Source organism: Pseudonaja textilis, chromosome 1, assembly GCF_049901715.1.
Source record: "Pseudonaja textilis isolate UNSWEBS1 chromosome 1, rPseTex1.2, whole genome shotgun sequence".
NCBI classification, from domain to species: domain Eukaryota; kingdom Metazoa; phylum Chordata; class Lepidosauria; order Squamata; family Elapidae; genus Pseudonaja; species Pseudonaja textilis.
Window position 1 is genome coordinate 1,623,724 of NC_141990.1, and position 22,500 is coordinate 1,646,223.

At 49.5% G+C, this 22,500-nt stretch overlaps 1 protein-coding gene across 1 annotated transcript in view; it reads right to left on the minus strand.

The window, feature by feature from the left end:
• The window catches only part of MYO18A (myosin XVIIIA), a 181,852-nt gene that overhangs the window by 33,621 nt on the left and 125,731 nt on the right, over window positions 1–22,500 (minus strand). The window contains 6 exon segments of the mRNA XM_087924151.1: window positions 3,072–3,185; window positions 4,264–4,410; window positions 5,144–5,248; window positions 10,369–10,479; window positions 14,804–15,004; window positions 20,855–20,978. Coding sequence (XP_087780277.1) covers window positions 3,072–3,185; window positions 4,264–4,410; window positions 5,144–5,248; window positions 10,369–10,479; window positions 14,804–15,004; window positions 20,855–20,978 — 802 coding nt within the window.

The window sequence follows — 22,500 nt, forward strand, 5'->3', positions numbered from 1 at the left end:
GCGTGGGCCCTGCACATACCTGGGATCCAAAATGGGCTGTGTGGGGACTCCTGGGAGTGGGGGGAGGACGGGGCCAGACAGTCATTCCACTACCGGTTCAGCAAACCCGGTGTAAATTTAACAACCGGTTTGCTCAAACCGGTGCGAACCGGGAGCAGCCCATCCCTGAGTCCGAGGCCTCAAAGGGAAGGAGGGGACCAGCTCTGGGGGGTGGAGGGGAACCCTGATATCCCGGCCCGTCTCAACCCAGAGCAGCCTCTATGCTGGTTGAACCGCAGTGAAAACCTCCCTGGGAGACTGAGCTGTGGGACGGCACAACTAACAGGCAGCCCTCGACTTTACAACTGAGCCCGACATTTCTGTCACTAAGCGAGAGACGGGCCTGTTTTATGACCATTCTTGCCTCAGTTCTTAAGCAATATCCCTGCAGTTGTTAAAGCGAGTTGCACGATCGTGAAGAGAATCCGGCTTCCCTTTGGACTTTGGGAGGTCGCTAAAGGGGACGACGTGACCCTGTGGGGGGAAGACTGTGACCGTCACAACGACGAGTCACCCACTGAGCGTGTGAATCTGGATCATGTGACCTTGGGTCACAAGTGCGAGATGCGATCATGGGTCATTATTTTTCCCCTCAGGGCCACCGTCCACCTCAAACAGTCACTAAATGAACTTGCCGTAAGCCAAGGACCCCCTGCATTTCACATATTTTTAATCCCTTGTTGTTTTTTGTTGAAACGGGATGCGAAAGCGCCCTACAAATAAATAAATCCCACCCTGGAACAGCATAAAGTCTAAGACCCCCCCCACCTCCCACGTGTGCCAGAACGGCTCTGCCAACCGGCCTGGTGCCCACTCGCCCAAGGCTGCCCCCAAAACGACACCGAAAGTGGTTTTCGGGGCACTTTGGGAAGGGGTGGGGCCATTTGGCGTCCCAGAAAATGCCCTTTTTTGGCTTCTCCAGGAAGAACTCCAGAACTGGGTCTGTAAGTCTGCCAATTAGCCGGAAGCTTTGATGTCTCCTAATTAATCCTCTTTCTCTCTCTTTTTTTCATTAAACAAAAAGAAAATGCAAAGAACACAGTTACGCCCTCAGTCAATGCCAGAGAGCTGCCTGAACTAGATATTAGCTCAGCTGAGGCGCAGCAATTGTGCGAATCTGCTGAGCTTCACGTGCGCGCAGAGGGCTAAAATATAGACCTTTATCAGCGCTGGTGAGCTGCCTGAACTGTTTTTTAGCTCAGCTGAGGCGCGGCAATCGCACGAAATCTGCTGAGCTTCACTCACATGCGCAGGGTTCAAATACAGACCTCTGTCAACGCTGGTGAATTGCCTGAACTGTTTTTTAGCTCAGCTGAGGCGTGGCAATCACACGATTCAGCTGAGCTTCAGTCACGCACACAGGGCTCACATACAGACTTTCTGTCAATGCCAGTGAATTTCCTGAACTGATTCTTAGATCAGCTGAGCTTCACTCGCGGCACACAGGGCTCAAATACAGACCTCTGTCAACGCCGGTGAACTGCCTGAACTGTTTTTAGCTCAGCTGAGGTGCGACAATCATGTGAATCAGCTGAGCTTCACTCGCGCATGCAGTGCTGAAATACAGACCTTTGTCAATGCCAGTGAGCTGCCTGCTTTTTAGCTCAGCTGAGGCGCGGCAATTGCACGAAATCAGCTGAGCTTCACTCGCACACACAGGGCTCACATACAGACTTTCTGTCAATGCCAGTGAATTGCCTGAACTGATTTTTAGATCAGCTGAGGCATGGCAATTTTGCGAATCAGCTGAGCTTCACTCGCGGCGCACAGGGCTCAAATACAGACCTCTGTCAATGCCAGTGAACTGCCTGAAGTGTTTTTAGCTCAGCTGAGGCACGGCTATCATGTGAATCAGCTGAGCTTCACTCATGCATGCAGTGCTGAAATACAGACCTCTGTCAATGCCGGTGAGCTGCCTGCTTTTTAGCTCAGCTGAGGCGTGGCAATCGCACGAAATCAGCTGAGCTTCACTCACGGCGCACAGGGCTCAAATACAAACCTCTGTCAACGCCGGTGAATTTCCTGAACTGTTTTTAGCTCAGCTGAGGCGCGGCAATCACATGAATCAGCTGAGCTTCACTCACGCACACAGGGCTCACATACAGACTTTCTGTCAATGCCAGTGAATTTCCTGAACTGATTCTTAGATCAGCTGAGGCACGGCAATTTTGCGAATCAGCTGCGCTTCACTCGCGGCGCACAGGGCTCAAATACAGACCTCTGTCAATGCCGGTGAGCTGCCTGTTTTTAGCTCAGCTGAGGCGCGGCAATCACACGAATCAGCTGAGCTTTACTCACGCACACAGGGCTCACATACAGACTTTCTGTCAATGCCAGTGAATTTCCTGAACTGATTCTTAGATCAGCTGAGGCACGGCAATTTTGCGAATCAGCTGCGCTTCACTCGCGGCGCACAGGGCTCAAATACAGACCTCTGTCAATGCCGGTGAATTGCCTGAACTGTTTTTTTAGCTCAGCTGAGGCACGGCAATCGCACGAAATCAGCTGAGCTTCACTCACATGCGCAGGGCTCAAATACAGACCTCTGTCAACGCCAGTGAATTGCCTGAACGTTTTTTAGCTCAGCTGAGGCGCGCAATCATGTGAATCAGCTGAGCTTCACTCGCGCATGCAGTGCTGAAATACAGACCTCTGTCAACGCTGGTGAGCTGCCTGTTTGAGGCGCAGCAATCACACGAATCAGCTGAGCTTCACTCACACACACAGGGCTCACATACAGACTTTCTGTCAACGCCAGTGAATTTCCTGAACTGTTTTTAGCTCAGCTGAGGCACGGTAATCAGCTGAGGTAAAAAAAAACAAGGAAATATAGGACAGGTAATGGCGGGGGCAGGTCTAATCAGAAGTGATATTTGCCGGTTCTCTGAACTGGTCAAAATTTCCACAACCGGTACGCCAGAACCGATCCGAACTGGCTGAATACCACCTCTGGAATGGATTGTCTAGTAAGGGTCTCGATTCCACGGGGGGGAAACTGAGTCTGGGGCCCTGGGGGAGGGGCGTTTGCCTACCGCTCCTTTGGCTTTGGAGAAGTCCTCAATCTGGAGATGCAAATCCTCAATCTCCACTTCCATGGATTTGCGGGCTTTGACGGCGGCCGAGCAGGTGAACTCCGACTCTTCCAGCTGCAGAGAGAAAGAGAGAGAGAGAGAGAGAGAGACCCCCGTGGAAAAGGGACGGTCAGAGGGGCTAGGAATCCCCCTCCCCCCGCCCTTCAAGGCTCAGGGTCAGCTCTGCTCTTGAGGGCCCCTCGTGAGGCAAATGGGCTTCCTTGGGATCTTTTTTGCTTGAAAATGTTTCGCTTCTCATCCAGGAAGCTTCTACAGTTCTTCGGAGTCCCTTCGTTCCTTCTTCCCGATCTTTCCTTCCATTTCTTTCTCCCTCTTTCCTCCCTTCTCTTCTTCACTTCTTTCCTTCCTGTCTTCTTCCACTTCTTTCCTTCCATTTCTTTCTCCCTCTTTCCTTCCTCCTTCCCTCCCTTTGCTTCTTTCCTTCCATTTCTTTCTCCCTCTTTCCTCCCTTCTCTTCTTCACTTCTTTCCTTCCATTTCTTCCTTCCTCTTCCCTTCCTCCTTCCCTCCCTTCGCTTCTTTCCTTCCATTTTTTTCCCTTCTTTCCTTCCTTCCGTTTCTTCCTCCTTCCTTCCTTCCCTCCCTTCTTTCCCATCTTCTTTCCTTTCCTCCCTCCCTTCCTTTTGCTTCCTTCCCTTCCTCTCTTCTCCTTCCTTCCCATCTTCCTTCCTTCCTTCCTTCCTTCCTTCCTTTCCCCCCTCCCTTCCCATCTTGCTTCCTTCATTTTGCTTCCTTCCATCCCTTCTTTCTTCCTTCCCCCTGCTTCCTTCTTTTTCCTTCTCTTTCCCATCTTCTTTCCTTTTGCTTCCTTCCCTCCCTCCTTCCCTTCTCCTTCTTTCCCAACTTCCTTCCTTCCGTTTCTTCCTCCCTTCCCTTCCTCCCCATTCCCATCTTTCCTTCCTTCCTTCCTTCCTTCCTTCCTTCCTTCCTTCCTTCCTTCCTTCCTTCCCTTCTTTTTCTTTTCCTCTCTCCTCCCTCCCCCCTAAAGAATCTAAGACGCTTCTGGGATGAGAAGCAAAACACTTTCAGAGAAGACGTTGAGAAGCCCCTCGGAGACCGCCACGGCCCCCAGGGTGAAGACCTCCTCACAGAAACCCCCTCCCCTTTTCGAGGTTCGGCCCCGGGGCCTTCACCTGGTTCTTCAGCTGGGCAATCTCCCGCTTGCTGGGCGCGTTGTTCTTCAGGTGGTCGAGCATCACCTGGGCATCCGCCAGGAGGGCCTTGGTGCGCTTGAGGTCCTTCCGCAGCCGCTTCTCCGCTTCAACGTCCCGCTGGCTGACCTGGAAGGAGGGAAGGAAGCAGAGAAGGGGTGGGAGGCCTGGATCGGTCCCTGGAGGACCCCCCCCGCCCCCCCCCCGGCAGGGCGCCGGAGAGCAACCGTCCCATTTGGGGGGGGAGGAAGGAGGGGGCAGGAGTGGAATTCTACCGGTTCGCACCGGTTTCGGTGAACCGGTTGTTAAAAGTAACAGCTGGTTCGCTGAAGTGGTGTTTCGAATGACGGGCTGGCCCCCACCCCTCTCAGGAGCCTCCACGTCGCCCGTTTTCGATGCAGGTAAAGTGCAGGATCGGCACGAAGACTCTGAGGGTGGGGGAGGTGAGAAATGGGCCTCCGGAAGTCTGTCCATGGCCTTGTTTCCGGCTTCCAGAGGGGCCTCCAGAGCCCGGGGAGGCGGTTTTCACCCTCCCGGAAGCCCCGGGGACAGGCTTCCGGACCATTGGGAGGGCGTAAACAGCCTCTCCCGGACTCAGGAGGCCCACCGTAAGCTGGTCCCGCCCACCCAGCCACCGGGCAGCGAACCGGTTGCTGGGATTTTTTTTTCAATCCCATCCCCTGGGAGGGGAGGGGTCACGCGGGGAAGTAGCTTGGAATCGTTGCGTAAACACAAGTGAGACGTATTATTTTTGCCTTTCCCGCTCAGGGAGATTCCTGTAGAAGAGGCACCAGGCAATGAAGCGGCTCGTTCGGGCGGCCCAGGGGAGGCTCTCCCGCCGCTCGCGCCTGACGAGGCCTACCTGGTCGTTGACGGCCACCAGCTTGTTCTCCAGCTCTCTCTTCTCCCGTAGCACCTTCTGCCTCTCCTCGTAGGCCTCCTCCACCTGTAGCTCCATCTGCTTCAGCTGTGGGGCAGAGAGAAGGGCCGGTCAGGACAGGCCACGCCTGCTTGGGGTGGGGGGGGTTAGGGTGTCTCCAGGTGCTGGAGCTCAGGTGCCTCTTCCGGAGTCCCACCTGCCCAGGCACCCGTCTCTACCTCCAGGCACTCCCCTTTCTCAGGTAGGTCGCCACTTCAAAACGGTCACTAAGTGGGGACTGTCTGTGCTTTGGAGAAGGCCAGGAAGGGAGAAAGGAAGGAAGGAAAGAGAGAAGGGAAGGAGGGATGAAAGGAGGAGGGGGAAGGGAAGCAGGAGGGGGAGGCAGAGGTGTAAGGGGAAAGGAGGGAAGGAAGGAAAGGAGGGAGGGAGAGAGAGGAGGTGGGGAAGATGGAAAGGGGAGGGAGGGAGGGAAGGAGAAAGGAAAGAAAGAAAAGAATGGGAGGGAGGGAAGGAAGGAAAAAGAAAAGGAAGGAAGGAAGAGTGAGGGAAGGAAGAAGGGGAAAAAAGAAGAGAGAAAGAAAGAACGAAAGAAAAGAGAAAGAAAGAAGTGAGGTGAGATGGAAGGAAGGAGGGGAGAGAAAGGAGATAGGAAGGAAGGAAGGAAGGAAGGAAGGAAGGAAGGAAGGAAGGAAGGAAGGAAGGAAGGAGAGAAGGGAAGGAGGGATGGAAGGAGGAGGGGGAAGGGAAGCAGAAGGGGAGGCAGAGGTATAAGGGGAAGGAAGGGAAGGAAGGAAAGGAGGGATGGAAGAAGAGGGGAGAGGAAGGGGAAGGGAGGGAGGCAGGCAGGAAGGGAAGAAAAGGAGGGAGGGAAGAAGAGGAGGTGGGGAAGATGGAAAGGGGAAGGGGGGAGGGAGGAAGGGAGAGAGGGAGGGAAGGAGAAAGGAAAGAAAGAAAAGAATGGAAGGAAGGAAAGGAAGGAAAAAGAAAAAAGAAAAGAAAGAGAGGGAGGGAAGGAAGGAAGGAAAAAGAAAAAGAAAAGGAAGGAAGAGTGAGGGAAGGAAGAAGGGGAAAGAAAGAAGAGAGAGAGAGAGAACGAAAGAAGAGAGAAAGAAAGAACGAAAGAAAAGAGAAAGAAAGAAGTGAGGTGGGATGGAAGGAAGGAGGGGAGAGAAAGGAGAGAGTGAGAGAAGGAAGAAAGGAAGGAAGGAAGGAAGGAAGGAAGGGAGAATCCCAGCTGTTTTGCAACCTGGAGAACTACTCTCTGCCAGGCAGGAGGGTCGCCTTCACAGAAAAAGCGATAATAAAAATGATCTTGTCTTATTTCTTAATCAGAAATCGCACTGGTTTTATTTAGGGCGTCCACCCACGGCAAGCCAACCACAACGACCCTCCCGCAAAACTTCCTAGAAAGTCGGAAAGACCAAATGGCCCCTTAGGGGCTCAGGAGACGCTGCTTGGCCTTCGTATTTTTGATGGAGGGTTTTTTTTTAATCACGGGGAGCCTTTTTGCTCTTGGTTCAGATTTTATTGCGGGGGAGATTTTTTTTTTTAATACTTGACGCGGAGTTGTCATGGCACTTAACGTTCATCATCCGGGTGTCGTGTAGGTGTGCGTTTCTTTCTTTCTAGTCAGGGATGTTTCATTGCCGTGGTAAACTGCCTGAGCCCTGGACTCAGCAGCATATAAATGTAATGGATAAATAAATAAGCATAAATAAATCTAAGCCTGTCCCGCTCAATGGGAGGTGCAAGGAGGAAGAAATACGCGCCGTCTATAATCCGGATCTTCTCCCTTAAAGGCTTCACAAGTTCCGCCAAAGGATCTCTTATTTATTCTTATCTCACCTTTAATTCTATTTATTTGGATTGCGCTTTTCTAGACTGCTCGCCTCCCTCAAGGAAGGGACCTGGGTGGTTTTGATAAATAACTCCAGGCAACGATCATACGTAACGCTCCTTCCTCCTCCTGTCTGACCCTTAAAAACAACCCTGTAAGGTAGGCTGGGTCGAGAGAGAGAGAGAGAGGAACCAGCCCGAAGGCATCCAGTCGGCTTTCGTGCCTAAGGCAGGACTAGAACTCGCCGTCTCCTGGTTTCTAGCCAAGTACCTTCATCCTTAGACCATTAAATTAAATGAACATTAAATGAGGGGTGCTTTGTGTTTTAACAATCCCGTTCAAAGCGCCCCACTTTCCTTTTATTTCTGCTTTCCTTTCCTTTTTTACTCCTCCCTTCAGCCCCATTTTAATTCCCCCAATTCCCAAGTCTGAACATAAAATAAAAATAAAAACAAAGGACGAGAAAGTATTGCCAGCAGGAAGCCCCCACCCCGCCGCAACCTGGAGACCATTAATTCCTTCGTTCACTGGTTTCCCCCCTGAAACGAAGGCGCCACGTGGATAAGGTAATAGAGACATCACTCTCCGGCTGTCAGCTGATTAGGGAACATTTTAATTAGTTAATCATATGTGTATCAACCAATTAATTAATCTAACTTAAAACTGCAAACAAATTTGCCTTTTAGAGCTGCCAAGGGAGGCGCCACTCGTTCAACAAACAAGAAGCTGACGTTGTTGTGAAAAAATATATTCTCCCACAGCTAAACCAACTTTGGGAATTAAAAAAAAAAAGGAACGAGGTTTGTCCTGGGTTTGTCATGACCAGATGGTCCAAAAAACCCGCTCCGATAAACTTTCATTTTTCGAGTATTCCTAAGTGCTTTTCTATCGCCAAAGACCCTCCTGGTCGTAGAAATGCATATTTGGGCATCGCAAAGCTTGCGGCTGGCTAGTTTTTATCCTGGTTTGCATTGCAGCCTTTCTCTTTCCTGGAAGAACAGAGTCGGAAGAGACCTTGGAGGTCATCTAGTCCAGGGGTCGCCAACCTTTTGGACCTCAGGGACCACCAAACTCATAATTTTAGATCCCAGGGACCCCTAACTGGTTCTGTGGGCATGGCCTAATTTGGGGGTGTGGTTTGGGGGTCCTCTGACTGGCTGGGCATGGCTTATTTTGTGAGATACACGGTAAACATGTACCGTTTTATAACGTGTTACGTTTTAAAAGTAAAATGTCCAGTTCTTGGCTGGAATAGGGGGTTTGTAATGTTGGCTTACATATATATGTGAGAGTTGCTAGGTCATTCTGACCCAGCGGAAACCTGTTAATGATCCATTGTGCTTCGATGGACATAACAGGAAGACATAGCCATGAGAACGAGGGTAGTTTCCATTGACAAGGAAACAGGTGTTACACTACAATAATATGGGTGTGGCGTAGGGAGGTATATAGCTTAGATAGATTGTGAACCCAGGAAAGGCGCAGAGACTGTATATTTGAACCTGTATATAAACCCCAGCCCTCCATGACCAGAATTGCCTTTTACAAAAGCTTAATAATAAAGCTCTTTTATATTGTTCACGTATCTCCGGCTGTTTTTTTTTTGTGATTATTATAACAATCATAATTCATATTCTCCAGTGGGACACGTTCCATAGCCCCGAGTCATCCATCATGCTCTCCAGTTAGATATTTGCGAGGCAGAAACTTCGGCCGCCTAGTTACTATCTCTGAAAACATGTCTGGAATGCACTTTCGGTTTCCAAGCTGCTGCACTGCCCCCACCCTCCCTTTCTGTTGGCCACTCTAAAAAAGACCCTAGAAATATTTTGGGAGTTGAGAGAACCGTTGTTAAGTCGAGGACGAATTGTGCGATAAAGAGAGGGCCGTCCAACCTCGCAGGGACGGGACACTCACAACTTCTTCTGCTGTTTTTGTGCAGGAAGGCTGGGCTGTGTTGTCACTGTGTAGACAACTTTTCAGCCTCGCCCAGGAAGTGACTCCTACCCGATTGTGACATTTCATTACCTGTTCTTGAGCAATTAATTCAAGCCATTAATTCCCCAAATATTTCCTCCAGACAGACAAGCCTGTCCTCGCCTCACAGCCACAGTGGAGACGGTTCCCCGTTGCCCTGATTTTACGGCCTTATTTGACATGGCCGTACAGCAAATCGTCGCCGTCGTTCAGCGAGCCACACCATCGTGAAAGCTAACCCACCCTTTGCGTTGAAGCCCACGGTTTATAGCGTTGAGCGAGACATTTGGGCGGTGAATCTTGAAGCCGCATTTTACGACCCCTTTCTTGCCACAGTTGTTTAAAGTCGAATCAATTGCAGTGGGTCTCTCGGTATCCCGGTCGTTAAGTGAACCCAGCTTCCCCTGTTGACTTTGCTGGTTAGAAGGTCGCAAAAGAGGATCATGTAGCCCTGGGGGAATACTGCGACCGTCATAACTTTGAGTCAGTCGGTCGAGCAGCTGAATTTTGATCATGTGACCATGGGTCACCAGTGTGAGAAATGGTTATTGGTCGGTATTTTCTTTGAACGGTCACTAAATGAATTGTTGTAAGTTGAGGCCTACTGTTCTGACCAAGGCTTCCTGAGACAGTCACACACTTAGTCCCCAAAACATTTTTTCTTTATTTCAACAGCTGTGAATTATAGGCATTCACAGCCCGTAATGAGTCTCAAACAGTTTGTAAATAGCCCCACGGAAGTCTGCCACATTCCTTCGAGATAAGGCTGATAAGCACCCACCTTTATCTCCCTTGAAATGCTGCCAACGCCTAAATTTCCAATTAGTTGTACGAGGCCAAACAGAGCACAAATTCAACACAGAGCTTCAGGTTCCAAACCGACCAGCACAAACAAAGTTGCTTCCTGCAAAGGCTCCTGTTCCTTTGCTCCTCGTTTATGTCTTATGGGAGGGGCCAATCGCCTCCAAGCCTTACTCCCCAATCGCCCCTTTTGTCTTAACTTGTTCTTGCCTTCTGGCAGCTCTGTGCATGCGCGCACTGGGAACAGGCTCCCGCCGCTCCTCCGCCTCGCTGCTGTCAGACTCTGAAGGCTCCAGAGGCCAACAGCCCACTCCCAAATGCTGCCAGCTCCACCAGCAATGGACCACAACAGCTACCCTGTGTTACTCACGTTCTGTTTTTTACCTGCCACCGTCATACATACAAGAATGTCACCGAGCGTCTGAATTCAGATCGCGCGGACTGCGCACACTCCTAACCAGCAAACCAGCTGGGAACGTAAGTGCAGCCCACCTCTGGACGTTCACAAGCGAAGCCGGACAAACCAGGAAGCATCTGACTCTGGACAAGGCGCTTCCAGAAACTACCCAACCCATCTGGCCACTGGACTCACCTTCTTCTGGCACGACTGGCGGATCTCCTCCACTTCTTCGTCACGGCTCTCCACTTCCTTGGAGTGCGTCTGTCGCAGTCTCTCCATCTCCATCTCCAGGCGGAGTTTGGCCTGGTGGGGGAGGAAGAGTTGGTGAGAGGGGGCTTCTTCCAAGGGAGGACAGTGGGATGACCCAAAGGGGCGTGGCACAAAGGCAACACAGTCAAATAAGTCAGAAAAAGTCCCTCTAATTATCTCCAATTTTGCCCCCAATGTCCAGGTGACCTTTGGCGGGAGAAAAAATTCTCCCAGGAACAGCCTTTAAGTGGAGGACATTCGGTCTGAAAACAAATACAAACTGTAACTAAAGATCCACACAACCCACAAGCTGCAACAATTAACTGGACAGGGCAGGAGAAGGAATTGCAGACGTTGAAAGGCCAACAAAACTCACACAGTTGGGAAGACGCCAGGAACCCAGATAAGCCTCAAGGATACCAGATTAATTCATGATTTGCTCCCAACAACTTTGCTGTGCGTAGCTTCCCTTTTTAAACAGTGTGTTCCCGGCTGCGGCTAATGAAGGGAATCAGGGCCTTTTCCTCCCCTGTAAGCCACAAAACCCACGTTGCTCCCTTCTCCGTTCCTCCCTGTGTGCCCTAGGATAAAGAAGAGGTGGGCCTGGGTCTTCCTCTGAACTCCCTCTCCCTTGTTTTACCTCTCCCCTGCTCTGCCCAGCCGGGCTTTGCCCTTCCCCAGTTTCTTCCACAGCCAATGGAGCCCCACTCCCGCTCCCTGTCAGCTGCTCAGCCTCCCCCTCCGAATCAGATTCCGACAGGGGCATGACACACAGGGACGTCAGCATGGGGAAAGGGGCATTAAGCCTTGTGGACTTCAACTCCCAGAATTCCCCAGCCACCCAAACTCTGTCACTTTAAGGCAGGTGGACTTCAACTCCCAGAATTCCCCAGGAGGGCAGCTGTCCTTCTTCTGGGATTGCTCAGCCTAACGCAAAGCACCCAACGTTTTGGAAGATGAAACATGGGTCCTAGGGGAGGAGGGACACCGCCCCCACCTCCCCAGGTTTCACTTTCATCTTTCTCTCCGGGGAGGAAGGGGTGATAGAGAAAAATAAGATGGCCTTGAAGAAGCTTCAAAGCTTTGGCCCATTTCCCATCCCAACAAAGCAGGCAACTACACAAAAGAACCATCGAATCTCAATTTTATTTATCTAATCTATTAGTCTGCCTGTTCCTTCATCCCCCTTTCCATCTATCATCCCTCCCTCTCATCCATTCATTTATCTATATCAATTATCAGTTACCTGTTACCTATTACCCATTAGCCAACATCTATCTATCTATCTATCTATCTATCTATCTATCTATCTATCTATCTATCTATCTATCTATCTATCTATCTATCCCATCCATCTATCCCTATCTCTCTCCCTTTCTCTCTCTCTAATCTATCTATCTATCTATCTATCTATCTATCTATCTATCTATCTATCTATCTATCTATCTATCCATCCATCCATCCATCCCTCTCTCTTTCTCTCTCTGTCTCTGTCTGTCTATCTATCTATCTATCTATCTATCTATCTATCTATCCATCCATCCATCCATCCATCCATCCATCCATCCATCCATCCATCCATCCATCCCTATCTCTCTCCCTTTCTCTCTCTCTCTTATCTATCTATCTATCTATCTATCTATCTATCTATCCATCCATCCATCCCTATCTCTCTCCCTTTCTCTCTCTCCTATCTATCTATCTATCTATCTATCTATCTATCTATCTATCTATCTATCTATCTATCTATCTATCTATCTATCTATCTATCTATCTGTTTGTCCAGTCTCTAAATTAGGTAGGTAGATGAATGGATGGATAGATGGACAAACACATGATAGATAGATAGATAGATAGATAGATAGATAGATAGATAGAGAGAGAGAGAGAGAGTGATAGAGAGAGTGATAGAGAGAGAGAGAGAGATGGATCAGTGGTGGGCTTCAAATACCGTAATGTAACAACCGGTTCTCTGCCCGGTTACTGGGTGGGCATGGCCTAGTCAGCCTCCTGTCCCATCCTGGGAGTGAAAACAGGTCGTGGAGGGCCTGTTTCCCACCTCCCTGGGCTCTGGAGTCTCTCTGGAGGCCGGAAATAGGCCCGTTTTCGCCCTCGACGAGCCTCTGGGGTGCCCATTTTCCACCTCCCCAGGTTCCACGCACCCGTTGGACCTAACAGCCGGTTCCCCCGAACCAGTGCGAACCGTCTGAAGCCCATCCCTGATACGGATGCACAGACACACGGATGGACAGATAGGCAGACAGGCGATAAATAAAGGCAATCATCGTAGCAGCCCTTCAGAAGACCCTGGGGGCCCCAGAAAGCTGCAGGCTGGGCCCCCCCTCCTCAGCTTTTGTGTTCTCAACCACTCCACAAACCCTTCAGACAACCAGGTCTCTCCCCACCCACCCACCCACCAAGAGCTTGGCTGTCATCTTGGCCGGTTGCCGGAGCTTCGCCTGCCTCTCTTCTTCCCAAACATCCAGCCGAAATGTACGGCCTCCCCCACCCCAGTTCCCCCTCAACCAGCCCCCTTCCTCTAAGAACTGGCAGGCGGCGGCGGCGGCGGCGGCTTTGGCATCGATCAGACTCGCTTTGCCAGCTCCGGCCCTCCACGCACCCCTTCGGGCTGGGACGGGCGATATTGAGAAGGAGCCGCCAGCCGGAAGGCAGCTTGGCGGGGCAAAGAAACCCCTCTGGGGGCTGCCTGGGGGGGTCCTGGGAAGAGAGCCACTGGATCAATGGGCTCGGAGGGGGGGGTTACGTACCAGCCCAAAAGGGAGCCGAAGGATCAAAACACCGCCCCACCCACCCCCAAAAGCAATCGGCACCCGGAGGGGGAGAGTAACTAACTCCAAGATTAACAACCGAGCAACAAACAAGGAGTAAACAATGCCCCAATTAAGGAACTGGCAAGAGCCCAAAGCCCAAAGTAAGAAATCACACACACACACACCCCCGCAACACAGACAGGGCAAGCTAGAAGATAAGCTCAGAACAAACCGATTTCCCCGTAGCCCTGATGATGTTACCTAGCTGGGTCATGAATGTCTGCGAGAAACCAAGGAAGCTCGGAGAGCACCAAGGACTCCAACTTCTCTCCCCCAAATTGTATCGTCTATCTATCTATCTATCTATCTATCTATCCATCTATCTATCCTTCTACTATCTATCTATCTATGTAACTATTTAACACTATCTATCTATCTATCTATCTATCTATCTATCCATCCATCCATCATTCTGTCTTTTTCTCTTGTTCTATCTATCATCCATCCTCTTTCTATTTATCCATCCATCCCTCTTTCTCTATCTATTCATCCATCCGTCCATCATTCTCTCTCTCTCATCTATCTATCCATCCATCCCTCTCTCTCTCTCTATCTGTCCATCATCCTCTCTATCCATCCATCCATCCTTCTCTCATCTATCCATCCATCCATCATTCTCTCTCTATCATCCATCCTTCTCTCTTTCTCTATCCATCCATCCTTCTCTCTCTCTCTCATCATCCATCCAACATTCTCTTTCTCTTTCTATCTATCTATCCATCCATCCTTCTTTCTTCATCCATCCATCATTCTCTCTCTCTCTCCCATCATCCATCCAACATTCTCTTTCTCTTTCTATCCATCCATCCCTCCCTCTCTCTCTTTATCTATCCATCCATCCATCCATCATTCTATCATCCATCCTTCTCTTTCTCTATCCATCCATCCTTCTCCCTCTATCATCCATACATCCTTCTCTTTCTTTCTCTCCATCCATCCATCCTTCTCTCTCTCTCTCTCTCCATCATCCATCCATCCTTCTCTTTCTCTTTCTATCCATCCATCCATCATTCTCTCTCTCTCTCTCCTTACCTACCTACCTCCTTACTTACCTACTTTGGTGCCTGTCTGTCTAATCAAAGATCCCCCAAGAAGAAAATGAGACTCTGACCAACACGGACGGGACAGGCAACTTGTACATAAACAGTAAATCACATCCCTCGCTCCCCTCTAGCCCTGATGACGTTCCCTAGCTGGCTCACGAAACGCCTGCATGGAAACCCACCGAAGCTCAGAGGGGGCCCAGGGGACACCCCCCCCCCCCCATTTCCTTCATCCCTGAGCTCCAAAGACCCCCCTTCCTCAGCCCCCACTCACCCTCCGGGCTGCCGCAGCTTCCACGGCCTGCATGGCTGAGACCGTTGGGCAGGGCGGCTCTGCCTCCCCCCCTCGCCAGCACCCCAAAACTGCCGGGCGTTCGTTCTCCTTCCCCGGCCTCCAACGTGCAAGGAGAGGCGTCGGTGGCCCGTGGAACCGGCCCGCCCAGAAAACCGGCGCAGCCAGAGCCGCGGCAGGGAGGGGAGGGAGCGCCCCGCCCTGAGCCTTACCTGCTCCAGCACCTGGATGGTGCCCGCCTGCTCGTCCAGCTCTTCCTCCTGGTCTTTGGCTCTGGCCTCCAAGTCGCGGAGCTGCTTGCGGACTTTGGCCAGGGAGGCTTCGTCTTTGGACTCCTGGCACGAGAGGTCCTGCAGCTCGGCCTCCAGGGCCTGGACCTTCTGGGCGGAGGTCGCGATCTGGGCCTCCTTCTCCTGCAAAGGGGGACCGGGGGCGGGGGAGGCACAGAGGAAGAGGCCGTGGGTGGAGGGAAGGGGGGCACAAACTGCCTCCCCCCCCTCTCCCCACCCCCACAAACCCCCATTCAGCCCGGAGGCAGTTTTAGCTGGAAGGGACCTTGCAGATCATCTAGTCCAACCCCCTTGGAAAAGGCCTTGGAGAGCTTCCTTCCTCCCTCTCTTCTTTCCTTCCTCTTTTCTCCGTTCTTCCTTTCTTCTTCCCACCAGCTTCTTCCTTCCTTCCTTCCCTTCATCTCCTTCCTTCCTTTCCACTTTTCTCCATTCTTCCTTCTTCTCCCTTCATTTCCTTCATTCCCCATTCTTCCTTCCTTCCCCTTTTTCTCCATTCTTCCTTCTTCCCTCCTTCATTTCTCTCCTTCCTCCTTTCTCCATTCTTCCTTCCTTCTTCCCTCATTCCCTTCCTTCCTTCCCCTTTTTCTTCATTCTTCCTTCCTTCTTCCCTCCCCTTTCTCCTTTCCCCCTTTCTCCATTCTTCCTTCCTTCTTCCCTCATTCCCTTCCTTCCCCTTTTTCTTCATTCTTCCTTCCTTCTTCCCTCCCTTCATTTTCTCCTTTTCCCCTTTCTCCATTCTTCCTTCCTTCTTCTCTTCCTTCCTTCTTCCCTCATTCCCTTCCTTCCTTCCCTTTTTCTTCATTCTTCCTTCCTTCTTCCCTCCTTTTCTCCTTTCCCCCTTTCTCCATTCTTCCTTCCTTCTTCCCTCATTCCCTTCCTTCCCCTTTTTCTTCATTCTTCCTTCCTTCTTCCCTCCCTTCATTTTCTCCTTTTCCCCTTTCTCCATTCTTCCTTCCTTCTTCTCTTCCTTCCTTCCCCCTTTCTCCATTCTTCCTTCCTTCTTCTCTTCCTTCCTTCCCCCTTTCTCCATTCTTCCTTCCTTCTTCCCTTTTTCTCCCTTCCCCCATTCGTCCTTCCTTCTTCCCTCATTCCCTTCCTTCCTTCCCCCTTTTCTTCATTCTTCCTTCCTTCTTCCCTCCCTTCATTTTCTCCTTTTCCCCTTTCTCCATTCTTCCTTCCTTCTTCCCTCATTCCCTTCCTTCCTTCCCCCCTTCTCCATTCTTCCTTCTTTCTTCCCTTTTTCTCCCTTCCCCCTTCCCCCATTCTTCCTTCCTTCTTCCCTCATTCCCTTCCTTCCTTCCCCTTTTTCTCCATTCTTCCTTCCTTCTTCCTTCATTCCCTTCCTTCCTTCCCCTTTTTCTCCATTCCTCCTTCCTTCTTCCCTCATTCCCTTCCTTCCTTCCCCTTTTTCTCCATTCTTCCTTCTCCTTCCCTCCCTTACGGGGGTACTTCTAATCCAACCCTCTGCCCGAGGCCGGAGTCTGTATCCCATCCCAGACAATCTTAGCGTGAGGACCTCCAGGGATGAAGCACCCACAAGCCGCTCCACCGGTTCATTATTCTCCCTCTCGGGAAATCCCTTCTAAGTTCCCAGCCTGGATCTCCCTCTGGCTTCCACTCCTAGAATTTCCCAGCCCGGATGCTTTCAGGGGAGTCAGTACAGGACCCTACAGCTGGAAGAGACCCGGGAGGTCATCCATTCCAACTCCTCAAAGCAGCAGAGCTTCTGCCATTCCAGACAAACACCTGCCCAGTCTCTTCTGAAACACCTCCAGTGTTGAAGCACCCACAACTTCTGGTGGCAGGCTGTTCCACGGGTTAATCGGCTTCACTGTCTGGGAATTACTCCTTAATTCCAGGTTGCTTCTCTCCTTGATGAGTTTCCATCCATTCCTTTCTTGCTTCTCCCTCCCTCCCTCCCTCCCTTCCTCTCCTTCCTTCCTTCCTTCCTTCTTTCCTCCCTCCCTTAGAATAATATAACAGATTTTGAAGGGACCTTCTCTCCTTGGCGAGTTTCCATCCATTCCTTTCTTGCTCCTTCCATCTTTCCTCCCTCTCCTTCCTTCCTCCTTCTCCTTCCTTCCTTCCTTCCTTCCTTCCTTCCTTCCTTCCTTCCTCCCTTAGAATAATATAACAGATTTTGAAGGGACCTTCTCTCCTTGGCGAGTTTCCATCCATTCCTTTCTTGCTTCTCCCTCCCTCCCTCCCTCCCTTCCTCTCCTTCCTTCCTTCCTTCCTTCCTTCCTTCCTTCCTTCCTTCCTCCCTTAGAATAATATAACAGATTTTGAAGGGACCTTCTCTCCTTGGCGAGTTTCCATCCATTCCTTTCTTGCTTCTCCCTCCCTCCCTCCCTCCCTCCCTTCCTCTCCTTCCTTCCTTCCTTCCTTCCTTCCTTCCTCCCTTAGAATAATATAACAGATTTTGAAGGGACCTTCTCTCCTTGGCGAGTTTCCATCCATTCCTTTCTTGCTCCTTCCATCTTTCCTCCCTCTCCTTCCTTCCTCCTTCTCCTTCCTTCCTTCCTTCCTTCCTTCCTTCCTTCCTTCCTTCCTTCCTTCCTTCCTTCCTTCCTTCCTCCCTCCCTTAGAATAATATAACAGATTTTGAAGGGACCTTCTCTCCTTGCGAGTTTCCATCCATTCCTTTCTTGCTCCTTCCATCTTTCCTCCCTCTCCTTCCTTCCTCCTTCTCCTTCCTTCCTTCCTTCCTTCCTTCCTTCCTCCCTTAGAATAATATAACAGATTTTGAAGGGACCTTCTCTCCTTGGCGAGTTTCCATCCATTCCTTTCTTGCTTCTCCCTCCCTCCCTCCCTCCCTCCCTTCCTCTCCTTCCTTCCTTCCTTCCTTCCTTCCTTCCTCCCTTAGAATAATATAACAGATTTTGAAGGGACCTTCTCTCCTTGGCGAGTTTCCATCCATTCCTTTCTTGCTCCTTCCATCTTTCCTCCCTCTCCTTCCTTCCTCCTTCTCCTTCCTTCCTTCCTTCCTTCCTTCCTTCCTTCCTTCCTTCCTTCCTTCCTTCCTTCCTTCCTCCCTCCCTTAGAATAATATAACAGATTTTGAAGGGACCTTCTCTCCTTGGCGAGTTTCCATCCATTCCTTTCTTGCTCCTTCCATCTTTCCTCCCTCTCCTTCCTTCCTCCTTCTCCTTCCTTCCTTCCTTCCTTCCTTCCTTCCTCCCTTAGAATAATATAACAGATTTTGAAGGGACCTTCTCTCCTTGGCGAGTTTCCATCCATTCCTTTCTTGCTTCTCCCTCCCTCCCTCCCTCCCTTCCTCTCCTTCCTTCCTTCCTTCCTTCCTTCCTTCCTTCCTTCCTTCCTCCCTTAGAATAATATAACAGATTTTGAAGGGACCTTCTCTCCTTGGCGAGTTTCCATCCATTCCTTTCTTGCTTCTCCCTCCCTCCCTCCCTCCCTCCCTTCCTCTCCTTCCTTCCTTCCTTCCTTCCTTCCTTCCTCCCTTAGAATAATATAACAGATTTTGAAGGGACCTTCTCTCCTTGGCGAGTTTCCATCCATTCCTTTCTTGCTCCTTCCATCTTTCCTCCCTCTCCTTCCTTCCTCCTTCTCCTTCCTTCCTTCCTTCCTTCCTTCCTTCCTTCCTTCCTTCCTTCCTTCCTTCCTTCCTTCCTTCCTCCCTCCCTTAGAATAATATAACAGATTTTGAAGGACCTTCTCTCCTTGGCGAGTTTCCATCCATTCCTTTCTTGCTCCTTCCATCTTTCCTCCCTCTCCTTCCTTCCTCCTCCTTCTCCTTCCTTCCTTCCTTCCTTCCTTCCTTCCTCCCTTAGAATAATATAACAGATTTTGAAGGGACCTTCTCTCCTTGGCGAGTTTCCATCCATTCCTTTCTTGCTTCTCCCTCCCTCCCTCCCTCCCTCCCTTCCTCTCCTTCCTTCCTTCCTTCCTTCCTTCCTTCCTCCCTTAGAATAATATAACAGATTTTGAAGGGACCTTCTCTCCTGGCGAGTTTCCATCCATTCCTTTCTTGCTCCTTCCATCTTTCCTCCCTCTCCTTCCTTCCTCCTTCTCCTTCCTTCCTTCCTTCCTTCCTTCCTTCCTTCCTTCCTTCCTTCCTTCCTTCCTTCCTCCCTCCCTTAGAATAATATAACAGATTTTGAAGGGACCTTCTCTCCTTGGCGAGTTTCCATCCATTCCTTTCTTGCTCCTTCCATCTTTCCTCCTCTCCTTCCTTCCTCCTTCTCCTTCCTTCCTTCCTTCCTTCCTTCCTTCCTCCCTTAGAATAATATAACAGATTTTGAAGGGACCTTCTCTCCTTGGCGAGTTTCCATCCATTCCTTTCTTGCTTCTCCTCCCTCCCTCCCTCCCTTCCTCTCCTTCCTTCCTTCCTTCCTTCCTTCCTTCCTCCCTTAGAATAATATAACAGATTTTGAAGGGACCTTCTCTCCTTGGCGAGTTTCCATCCATTCCTTTCTTGCTCCTTCCATCTTTCCTCCTCTCCTTCCTTCCTTCCTTCCTTCCTTCCTTCCTTCCTTCCTTCCTTCCTTAGAATAATATAACAGATTTTGAAGGGACCTTTTCTCCTTGATGAGTTTCCATCCATTCCTTTCTTGCTCCTTCCATCCATCCTCCCTCCCTCTCCTTCCTTCCTTCTTTCCTCCCTCCCTCTCCTCTCCTTCCTTCCTTCCTTCCTTCCTTCCTTCCTTCCTTCCTTCCTTCCTTCCTTCCTTCCTTCCCTCCCTCCTCAATGAGTTTCCATCTGTTGCTTCTTGTCTTGCTTTCCAGGGTCCTTGGAGAACACGTAGATGCCCACCCGCCCGCGTTCCCTAAGGTAGCTACTCAAGAAGCTCCAAAAAGTCCGTGGAGGTGAGGGCACCAGGACCCTCCCCCCAAGAGCCGTGGGGGTGCAGTGCTTAGAATGCAACATCGCAGGCTAATTCTGCTGACTGCCAACTGCCGGCAGTTCGATCCTGACCGGCTCGAGGTCAGTTCAGCCTTTTGTCCTTCCGAGGTCGGGAAAATGAGGGCCCAGGTTGGTGGGAGGGAAAAGGCCGGCTCTATAAACCGCTTAGAGAAGGATGGAAAGCCCTGCGAAGCAGTATAAAAGTCTAAGGGCGATTGCTTGTGAAGGGAAATGGAGGGAGGAGAGGAGGAAGGAAGGAAGGAAGGAAAATGGGAAGGGAGGGAGGGAGGAGGAGAAAGGAAGGAAGGAGGAAGGAAGGAAGATGAGAACGAGAGAAATTCAAGAAGGAAGGGAGGGAAATGAGAAGGAAGAGAATGAGGAAGGGAGGGAGGGAGGGTGGGAGGAAGATGAGAAGGCGGGAAAGAAGACAAGAAGGAAGGAAGGGGAAATAAGGATAAGGAAGGAAGGAAGGAAGGAAGGAAGGAAGGAAGGAAGGAAGGAAGGAAGGAAGGAAGGAAGGAAAGAAAGGAAGTGAGAAGGAAGGAAGATGAGAAGGAGGGAAGGAAGACGAGAAGGAAAGAAGAAAGAAAGGGAAATGAGGATAAGGAAGGGAAATGAGAAGGGAAAGAAGGAAGGAAGACAAGAAGGAAACAAGACAAGAAGGAAGGAAAATGAGGAGAAGGAAGGAAGGAAGGAAGGGAGGGAGGGAGAGGGAGGAAGGAAGGAAGGAAGGAAGGAAGGAAGGAGGGAGGGAGGGAGGGAGGGAGGGAGGGAGGAAGGAAGGAAGGAAGCTGTAGTGACGCAATTATTACAATGCAGCATCGCAGGCTAATTCTGCTGACTGCCGACTGCCAGTCAGTTCGATCCTGACCACCTCAATCTTGGCTCATCCTTCCATCCTTCCGAGGTGGGTAAAATGAGGACCCCCGTTTGGGGTGGGGACGGACGGACCCCAACTCTGCAAACCACTCCGAGGTTGCTGTAAAGCCCCGTGAAGCGGTGCGTTAAGCCGGAGGGCCACGGCTTTTGCGTGAAACGAAGGAGACCTCCAGACCACAGGGTGCAAACGGGGACAGGGGGTGGGGGGGGGACACGGGACCACCCACCTCCAGCTGCTGCTTAAGGCCGAAGACCTCCGCGATCAGCATGTCCTTCTCCCGTCCCAGTTTCTCCCGTCCCAGTTTCTCCCGCTGGGCCTCTTCGTGGGCCTGGGAAAGCTCCCCGTCGAATCTATGGGTGGACCCCAGACAGACAGACAGACAGACGCAAAGAGACCATGAATGGGGGTGGGGAGGGGGTTGGAGTTGTCCTCCCCTTCCTGCTCCCTCAGCCCGCTGCCACCATCCCAGGAGAAGAGGCTTTTCCACGCTCCCAACCCGACTTCGCCGGCCAAATATTTCATCCACCTGCTGCGGCGGAGGAGACGCTAAGCAAATCAGGAATGTAATAACACTTCCCGATTCGATCGGCTTGCAAACAAGCGAAGGGATTTTCCCCAAGGCGGCTGGAGATGCCGCCCAGGTTCGTTCTAAACTAAGGGGGGGGGATTATTTTGCCTTTATCTGTTCCCCCCACTGACCCAATAATAGAATAGAAAATAGGGAAGAGAATAGAACAGGATACAGAATAGACTATAGAATAGAAATTAGAATAGAATAGAATAGAATAGAATAGAATAGGAAATAGAATAGGAAATAGAATAGAAAGAATAGGAAATAGAATAGAAAATAGAATAGTGGAGTGAAGAAGAATAGAATAGAATATAGAATAAAATACAGAATAGAATACAGAATAGAATATAGAATAGAACAGAAAATAGAATAGAATAGAAAATAAAATAAAATAAAATAGAAAGAATAGGAAATAGAATAGAAAATAGAATAGCGGAGTGAAGAAGAATAGAATAGAATATAGAATAGAATATAGAATAGAACAGAAAATAGAATAGAATAGAAAATAAAATAGAAAAATAGGAAATAGAATAGAAAATAGAATAGTGGAATGAAGAAGAATAGAATAGAATATAGAATAGAAATTAGAACAAAATAGTACAGAACAGAACAAAAAATAAAATAGAATAGAAAATAGAATAGAAAGAATAGAAAATAATAGAATAGAAAATAGAGAAGAGAATATAGAATAGAATATAGAATAGAAATTAGAATAGAATAGAACAGAAAATAGAATAGAATAGAAAATAGAATAGAAAGAATAGGAAATAGAATAGAAAATAGAATAGTGGAATGAAGAAGAGAATAGAATATAGAATAGAATACAGAATAGAATACAGAATAGAATATAGAATAGAACAGAAAATAGAATAGAATAGAAAATAAAATTGAAAGAATAGGAAATAGAATAGAAAATAGAATAGTGGAATGAAGAAGAATAGAATAGAATAGAATATAGAATAGAAATTAGAACAGAATAGTACAGAACAGAACAAAAATAAAATAGAATAGAAAATAGAATAGAAAGAATAGAAAATAGAATAGAAAATAGAATAGTGGAATGAAGAAAAATAGAATAGAATAGGATAGAATAAGAATAGAATGGAATGGAATGGAATGGAATGGAATAGAATGGAATGGAATGGAATAGAAGCAGAATACAGCAGAATAGAATACTCCTAAAGTCTTTCCAAAATTAGAAATTTGGAAGCGGGTGCACTGTATAAATTCAGCAACCTGTCAGGATTCCGGCAGGGACACCCCCATTTAAATCACGAGTCTCGAGCCAAACTTCCAAAGGA